The sequence below is a fragment of the Formica exsecta genome, unplaced genomic scaffold, assembly GCF_003651465.1.
Source record: "Formica exsecta isolate Colony F162 unplaced genomic scaffold, ASM365146v1 scaffold161, whole genome shotgun sequence".
Classification (NCBI taxonomy): Eukaryota; Metazoa; Arthropoda; class Insecta; order Hymenoptera; family Formicidae; genus Formica; species Formica exsecta.
The window spans coordinates 298,625-307,643 of record NW_021848930.1 but is presented as its reverse complement, the minus strand read 5'-3'; the positions used below and the strand labels follow the sequence as shown (position 1 = coordinate 307,643).

The following is a 9,019-nucleotide window of genomic DNA, read 5'->3' as shown; positions in this document are numbered from 1 at the left end:
CATCCTTTAATAATATTCTATTCATGTAAAAAAATTTAACTCGATATCAAAAAATTTGCAAAAGTTAGAGCGTGTATAGACATTTCTCAAAAAATTTGCAAAAGTTAGAGCGTGTACAAACATTCCTCAAAAAATTCAAAATTTTATAAAAAATGAACCCTTTCACCGATCCTCACCAAATTCAATACCAACCATCCTTTAATGATACTTTATTTATGTAAAAAAATTTAACTCGATATCTAAAAATTTGCAAAAGTCAGAGTGTATTTTTCAGAAAATTCAAAATTTTATAAAATATGAACCCTTTCACCGATTCTCAACAAATTCTCGAACTCAATACCAATCATCCTTTAATGATACTCTATACATTTTAAAAAATTTAGCTCGATATCTCAAAAATTGCGGAAGTTAAAGGTTGTACAATGTACATTCCGTACATACATACATACAGACATTTAAAAAAAAATATGATTTTCTGGCGTTTTGGTAAATTCTAAATACATTGACATGGAAAACTAAAAAAAAATTTTCACGAAAACAAAGCTTCCTCTATGAGAGAGCAAAAATCGCGGCATGTGTCAAAACCGGAAGAGAAAGACGTCGGAGAGACTCTTCGTCGCGAGATGGCGCGGCGGACGGTCTAATCGGACGGAGGGCATGTGACGCCGACCGGATAGGTATGCTACATACCCTCAGACATGCATATATACATACATCTTCGGCCTAAGGGTGGGTCTGTCCTTCGTGCGGGAGGGGTCGCGCGGCCGCGAATCAGCGCCGTGAACGTCGCTTCGGGTCCGCTCTCGCGCGAGTTGCAAGGGCGGTGATCGGTGATCCGCGTGCGATACACCATCCGATCGCTCGTGTGATCCCGGTGCATCCTGGTGCACATCTTATTTTCTCGCCGACGACGAGGACGAATCGAAAACGGATGGAACGTGGGTCGCTCCTTTCCTGATTCTCCGCTTCTGTCAGTAATAGAGAAAGAGAGAGAGAGAGAGTGACGGAGACATTCACACGAGCCCCCCCCGGTACGTAGGTACCGCTCCAGTCGTTCATGGCTGCGGCTCGGGGTGGGGGAAAACAAGCCCTGTAACGACGTAAGATCCCAAAAGCTTTATGCAGGAATATGTCAAGTTTAAAAATCGGTAAGTCCGGCCGGCATTTATATATGTATACATTTACCCGCTTCTTGCGCTCCTCGCACGATCCGTAGCGCGTAGGTTGTGTCACGTCGCTTGCCTGTTTCTCTTTCTATTTATGTAAAAAAATTTAACTCGATATCTAAAAATTTGCAAAAGTCAGAGTGTATTTTTCAGAAAATTCAAAATTTTATAAAATATGAACCCTTTCACCGATTCTCAACAAATTCTCGAACTCAATACCAATCATCCTTTAATGATACTCTATACATTTTAAAAAATTTAGCTCGATATCTCAAAAATTGCGGAAGTTAAAGGTTGTACAATGTACATTCCGTACATACATACATACAGACATTTAAAAAAAAATATGATTTTCTGGCGTTTTGGTAAATTCTAAATACATTGACATGGAAAACTAAAAAAAAAATTTCACGAAAACAAAGCTTCCTCTATGAGAGAGCAAAAATCGCGGCATGTGTCAAAACCGGAAGAGAAAGACGTCGGAGAGACTCTTCGTCGCGAGATGGCGCGGCGGACGGTCTAATCGGACGGAGGGCATGTGACGCCGACCGGATAGGTATGCTACATACCCTCAGACATGCATATATACATACATCTTCGGCCTAAGGGTGGGTCTGTCCTTCGTGCGGGAGGGGTCGCGCGGCCGCGAATCAGCGCCGTGAACGTCGCTTCGGGTCCGCTCTCGCGCGAGTTGCAAGGGCGGTGATCGGTGATCCGCGTGCGATACACCATCCGATCGCTCGTGTGATCCCGGTGCATCCTGGTGCACATCTTATTTTCTCGCCGACGACGAGGACGAATCGAAAACGGATGGAACGTGGGTCGCTCCTTTCCTGATTCTCCGCTTCTGTCAGTAATAGAGAAAGAGAGAGAGAGAGAGTGACGGAGACATTCACACGAGCCCCCCCCGGTACGTAGGTACCGCTCCAGTCGTTCATGGCTGCGGCTCGGGGTGGGGGAAAACAAGCCCTGTAACGACGTAAGATCCCAAAAGCTTTATGCAGGAATATGTCAAGTTTAAAAATCGGTAAGTCCGGCCGGCATTTATATATGTATACATTTACCCGCTTCTTGCGCTCCTCGCACGATCCGTAGCGCGTAGGTTGTGTCACGTCGCTTGCCTGTTTCTCTTTCTATCAAGAGAGGAAGGGAGAGAGAGAGAAGCAGACGAGCCTTTTAGAGCAGGGATCCGCGTAGGTTGTGTCACGTCGCTTGCCTGTTTCTCTTTCTATCAAGAGAGGAAGGGAGAGAGAGAGAGAGAAGCAGACGAGCCTTTTAGAGCAGGGATTTCTCGCTCGTTTAGAGTCAGTTGTGCCATGTCTATGACTAATTCCGTTCAGCGATATCACCGTCTCTTTCCGAGAGAATCGCCGGCGCTTTTATAGCCGTGATGTAAACGGAGATAGTGAATTTAATATGCGCATATGCGACACGGCGGGCCTCGTATTCGCACTGTGTAGCACCGATGATTTCATAGTTTTAATCCACCCTGTCTATATTCGCTGCTTTTCCTTAGATTATGTGTCCGTTTACGATATGGCAGGAAGGAGAAGACTCGAATCAACTGTCATTTTTTAGCGCCATCGGCTTCGATGCAACCGGCTTCATATAATTTGAAGAATTGCCTTTCTTTCGATTAGCGGAATTGCTTTCTACTCTCTCAATCGATTGTTTAGATCGTACATCTCCCCGTGGGACTTCTCCCTCTTGGAACACTAAGCAATTTTCTCGATATACGAGATAGAAAAGAAGGAAGAGATTGGGGAATGTTCACATTATTGTGTAGACAAATGCATTTTTATTTAGCCCAAAATGCATTTGTATTCTAAATCTTAATAGATTGCTCGTAATAGAATTGAATTATTGGATTGATAAAGCTCCTATAAAAAAAGTTTTGTTGAATATATTGACAAATATATTAGTTGCATATTTTTTATGCTGGTATTGATTATATTTATTAGTCTTGAGTTAAACATATGTGCATATATATGTGTAGTTGTATATTTGTTATATTGCATGCGTATATAATATTAGGATACAGATCATGTACTTTGTATACAAGATATTATCTTTATGTTAACTTATTTAATTTACAAGTAAAAGATAATCACTAAGATATAGCTATTGATTTATGCATCGCTTATAATAGTTTCCAAGTTGATTTTCAATGTTACTAATTAATTTAAGTTGCGTATATAAGGGGTTAACCATTTTTGATATTAGAATACATATTTATTATGAACAGATGTTACTATTGATTCCAATTGTGAAGTATATTGCACATTTAGAGAGATAAAGATTGTTGAAAAGTAAACAGACACATGTATAGGGTGAGTCACTTAATGTAACAATCCGCGGTCATTTTTGTTGTTCTTAACCATAATGGAAATCTGCTTAACGTTCATTATGCAACTTCAGATTCAAATATCTTTGAACACTGTTATTAATATAAGCATAATCTCATAAAATTATTATTATTAATCTTTAAAAAATTGTAAACATTATATGCCAAATGAAAATTAGATTGACTCACTCTATTAATGTGTATTTTAAGTATAATATAATAAAAAAATAAAATTTTATCAAACTTATCTGATAATCTCATGCTAATGATCGTTATTTTATTTTTTCCAAAGTGTTGGTAATGCACTTGCTTGCGCTACCCTTGAGAACGATGGATTCTGACCAAAGAAATCAGCAGGTGCATCAGCACTGAACAAAAAAAAAAGCAAAAGTAAAATAATGCCTGCTGCACTCACGCCGTCGACTCTGTACAAGCAGACTTAAGATTTATTGAAGTAGTACGTGAGTAGCAGCTACTCACGCCACACTCTCAGCTGTACATACAAATTTAAATACATATATATATAATATATATCGTCGTATATATATATATATGTATTTATTTTTTCGCACATGGCAGCCATGAAGCATGGTACGTTTTATTTTTTGTATGCTTTGCTTTGTATGTAAATTTCTTTCAATTTGACATATTGATGAAGGTCATCAGGTCTATATAGGTCTGTTACCTTGATGATGTTTTGAGTTTCATGTATATTTTGCAAATTGATAATTTCAGTTCTATGTATATTTTGCGAAGTTCTTGAAAAACATTAAGACTTTTATTTCCATGCAATCTCTGATACTTAATCTACAAGATTGGTTACTGTGTGAATAATTGGTTTTTGTATCAATTGTAATATTTGTTACGTAAATTTATGAAGTACATGTTACTGTTTCTATAAACAGATATAGTACTTGTATGTGTGTGTGTATAGAGTGATGATTAAAAATAGTAAGTTTGATTTTATGATTCTGTTATCATATAATAATATATTAACCTGATGATCTTTTATTATAATTTCACTAAATTATACAATATGTATAAATTATTCTTAATATTTATAAATTGTACAAACAAAATGAGGCAGAGAGGGAGTGATAATAATTTATATATATATATATATATATATATATATATTTCTGAAAGCAAGTATATTATATTCAGATCTACATTCAACAAGTTCATAATTATTCTAAATATTAACAATATGAAATTTCTCTCAATGATTAATATTATAGATTTTTTGCTAATATTTTTACGAATAATAGTGCCAACACACAGTATAAGAAATCAACCATAAAAATGCAAGAAAATCGCCCATTACCGTGTATACCAATGGGCATTTTTTTATACGACTGAATTAAATTATGATTTTTTTTGTCAGATCGTTTATTTATAAGTTCGTTTACAACGGTAAAATGAAACGGAAACGCATATATAAATGTTCTGATAAATAATCGCGTAGCGACACGGGATGCAAGGAGTTTTGCGATTGATACGCTTTATACTTAAAGTTTCGTTAAGTCGTTAAACGAATTAATATGAATCGGGTGTTTATGCGAGCGTATTCGCGCATCTGTACATTTATACATAGATGTAGCATCGGTAGAGGCGTATGTACACAGCTTTTTACTTTATATAAATATATATTGTACAAACAAAATGAGAGAGAGAGAGAGAGATAATATTTTATATATATATATATATATATATATATATATATATATTGCTGAATGAGTTTGATAAATTGACTTTAAGAAGAGAAGAAGTTAGTTTAACATAATTTCTCTCTCATGCATTTCCTATTAATATGTGTTATAATAGTCATGATACATTTCAGGCAAGACGAGTCAAGACGACGTATGTTACGTTGTCGCCAAGTATGATTACGGGGCACAGGGCGCCCAGGAACTAGACTTACGTAAGAATGATCGCTATCTATTACTGGACGATTCGAAACATTGGTGGCGAGTGCAAAGTGCGAGGGGACAAGCAGGATACGTGCCGAGCAACTATGTTAAGAAGGAGAAGCCCTCGTTGTTCGACAGTATTAAAAAGAAAGTTAAAAAGGGCTCCGGCTCCAAAACGCTGCCATCCAGTAACTCGCCGTCCCGTGCGGTTGAGTCACCTATCATGGCGCGACGCCTGCCAGCCGATCCGAGCGAAGCGATCGGCACTGCGGTTGTCAAATATAATTATCAGGCGCAGCAGGCAGACGAGCTGTCCCTTGTGAAGGGCACCAGAATCCTGATACTCGAGAAGAGCAACGATGGTTGGTGGCGAGGCCAAAGCGGCACCCAGGCCGGCTGGTTCCCGTCGAACTACACTCAGGAGGAGGGCGATGCCGACGACACGCTGCACACATATGCGATGGCCGAGAATGTGCTCGATATCGTGGTGGCCCTTTACTCGTTCTCATCCAACAACGATCAGGAGCTGTCGTTCGAGAAGGGCGACCGCCTCGAGATCCTCGATCGTCCGCCGGCGGATCCGGAATGGTATAAGGCGAGAAATAGCCAGGGACAGGTCGGATTGGTGCCGCGTAATTATCTCCAGGAGCTCAGCGAATACTTGACGCAACCGTATCGCGAGCGCGGTATGACGAGCAGTGAGATCAGCCAAGGAGATTCCCTTGAACGAAGGCCGGACCCAGGTGATCGGCCGCATCTCGTCGGTAAACCCTGGTACTACGGTAGTATTACGCGTTCGCAATGCGACACGCTGCTCAATCAACATGGCCATGATGGAGATTTTCTAATCAGGGATAGTGAAACCAATGTGAGTATACAGCGGCTGCTATCGCGATTAAATCAAAACATTTCGCGTTTGGTCAACTTTAGAAAATTTTTGTGATGGGTTATATCCCAGTCGAAACTTTACATTCAATGATCTATTCTATGCATAGGCATTGTCTATTTCTATTTACCTTATTTTTCACTTTTTTATATATAAATAATTAAGAGTATCAAAGTATTGTATTTGTTTAAAGAAAATCCAATGTTTTAAAATTTGCTAAAAATTTAGAAATTTAATATTGCTCCAACTTAGCCCCATCATAAAGGGAATGTATGTAATACAAAAATATAAAAAATATATAATACAAACATATGATGGTTTACCATTATAAATGTTGTTCATTGTAGCTAATTATTGTGAATTTTTAGATGGGTGACTATTCGGTATCCTTGAAAGCACCGGGACGTAATAAGCACTTTAGGGTACATGTGGAAGGAGCGCTATATTGCATCGGTCAAAGGAAGTTCCACACACTAGATCAGCTTGTAGATCATTACCAGAGAGCGCCAATTTATACCAATAAGCAGGGCGAAAAGTTGTACTTGGTACGCCCATTACCAAAAGGCAATGCCAGTAGCAATGGTTGCTAGACGAATTCGTGCCATGAAGAAGAAGACAGTCCATGCGCTTTCAGATGTATCGCTAAGATACGCGACGCCTGCCTAGTAATATCAATATCATCATACACATCTCGTACATTTATACATAACAATTAATATAATTGGTCTACACTCGTATATATTAGTGTTTCTCGATTGTTTTTTCTCCATTTATACAGTGACATATATCTATATATATAATTTATTACTCTAAGTGAATCTTTTACACACACATTCTCCTCGGAGCTTCCAGACTACTCTAGCAAACGAACAAGGAAACATAAATATGGCAACTATGTGAAACTAATTGACAACACAACAAGGCTTATATCTTTATATTCATATGTAATTGTAATACGCGAACCGACCATGTTATTACAATTAATAATATATTACAACTGCATATAATATAGACTGCGCAAGTGTAATGATCAAGTAATAATTAATTATCATGCAATTATGAATGATTAAGTGGATCTCTACTCTAGAGCTATCGGTATTGAATTATAACAAAGACTAAGTGTTCATTTGTGATTTTGTATTTATTAGAAGTTTTTAAGTAAATAAACTGTATTTAAGTGTGCATAAGAAGAGAGAGAGAACGAATGTATATCCTTGATTTTACTTTCTCGTTATTCGCTTTTGACATAATAGATCAATAATACAGATATATGTACATTTCAGATTACTATGTCGTTCTATGATAAGCATCTTTTTTCTTTTTTTATAGTTTTTTTTCTAGGTATATATACATATCTATATTTCTATTTTTAGGAATGCTTAAAAAAAAAAAAAAAAAAAATTTGTCCAACCTATTTAAAAATTTCTCATCAGGAAATTGGAGTAAAAAAATATCACTATAATAAGTAATATTTACACATTTAGTAACAAATATTAATCTCTTTATTAACGTGTATATTATATTCATAAATAAAAGTATTATTTTATTTAGAGACGAGATTGGTGCTCCTGGGGATAAAAGTTAATGGCACTAATTGCCAATAAGGTCACATACTATATATATATACATACATACGTACATACATATATGTATATATAGATATATATAAAACAATTTGCCTAATCTAAAATATATTTTAATTTTTGCATTTAGTTTGTTCGTAACTTCGTTAAAAGCTTATAAGCTTACATAATCATAAGAAGGGATTATTTGAATTCCTCGTCATGTTGCTTACTCCTGTGCCCACCTGAAACCGAGTAATGATCCGAATGTATAGAGAGAAAATTTCTCAATTTTTTATTAAAATCTCAATTTACCATGAATGGATTTGCGTGATAGGCTGGAACTGTCGGTTGCCATACTTTGTTTGCTAATGGTGTCACAAGTTGACTCAATTGGAGTACATCCCCATTACTAGGTGTACCAATACTTATCCACTGTGAATCTGAAAATTGATTTCAGGTTTATTAGACCAAAAACATTAATATTTTGGCAAACTAAAATTATTTTGTAATGATAGGGATATAACTTTGTAACACACGACATTTCTTATCTCTAACTCCCTTTGATTCCCGAACTTTTTTCTTTAAAAGCTCAAAATCATCAAAGTATGTATTTTACAAGTTAAACATTTAAAAAATGTATAGAGAAAATTTAACGAAATATATATTAAATAAATTTACACATTAATAAATTCACTATATAAAAATCATGTCGCAGCTGTATTTCTCATGGAATTTTAACATATAAAAATGCGTCTGTGTGTGTTACATATGTATTCTGTATCACATGTTACGTTAAAATACTTACCATTATTTACAGAAAATGGAGTTGGTTTAAACGGATTCGCAGAATTACATAGAGAATTGTCGACGGATTGAGTATTATTATTATTGATTACGTTCGCAGACGGCCGCCATAAATCTCCACCCGCGAACGGGTTTGAGACGACATGGTGATTATTACCTACTCCTATACTCCACGTGGCGTTGGATGCTGCAATTAATTAGTTTTGTATTTTTAGAAATCGGTTGCATAACGATAAGCATACAAATTGACGATAATTGATCGACAGTTTATTCTGCGCTTTATGTCACTGTAAAGTAATATTTACCGTTTGTATTATTTGCATTCCATGTAGATTGCATTCCTG

General features: G+C 36.6%; 2 protein-coding genes across 11 annotated transcripts in view; one reads left to right on the top strand and one right to left on the bottom strand.

Moving 5' to 3' along the window:
- The first annotated feature begins 681 nt into the window (after positions 1–681).
- On the top strand, positions 682–7,493 carry LOC115233190 (cytoplasmic protein NCK1). 7 transcript variants are annotated; one of them, XM_029803491.1, is made up of 4 exons: positions 1,129–1,148; positions 3,803–4,101; positions 5,351–6,288; positions 6,675–7,493. In XM_029803491.1, the coding sequence occupies exons 2-4, from the start codon at positions 4,083–4,085 to the stop codon at positions 6,894–6,896; spliced, it is 1,179 nt and encodes a 392-aa protein (XP_029659351.1). In that variant the 5' UTR covers positions 1,129–1,148; positions 3,803–4,082; the 3' UTR covers positions 6,897–7,493. The 7 variants fall into 7 exon arrangements, with proteins under 7 accessions (XP_029659353.1, XP_029659351.1, XP_029659352.1 ...); XM_029803488.1 differs by lacking the exon at positions 1,129–1,148 and adding an exon at positions 1,732–2,193; XM_029803490.1 differs by lacking the exon at positions 1,129–1,148 and adding an exon at positions 2,386–2,558.
- A 292-nt stretch (positions 7,494–7,785) lies between these two features.
- Positions 7,786–9,019, bottom strand: part of LOC115233171 (arf-GAP domain and FG repeat-containing protein 1) — a 6,947-nt gene continuing 5,713 nt past the window's right edge. For all 4 annotated transcript variants that reach the window (XM_029803456.1, XM_029803455.1, XM_029803458.1 and 1 more), the window contains exons 4-7: positions 8,981–9,016; positions 8,677–8,862; positions 8,184–8,311; positions 7,786–8,113 (exon numbers count right to left, since the gene is read on the bottom strand). In XM_029803456.1, coding sequence (XP_029659316.1) covers positions 8,060–8,113; positions 8,184–8,311; positions 8,677–8,862; positions 8,981–9,016 — 404 coding nt within the window. In that variant the 3' untranslated portion in view covers positions 7,786–8,059. The remainder of the gene's footprint in view (positions 8,114–8,183; positions 8,312–8,676; positions 8,863–8,980; positions 9,017–9,019) is intronic.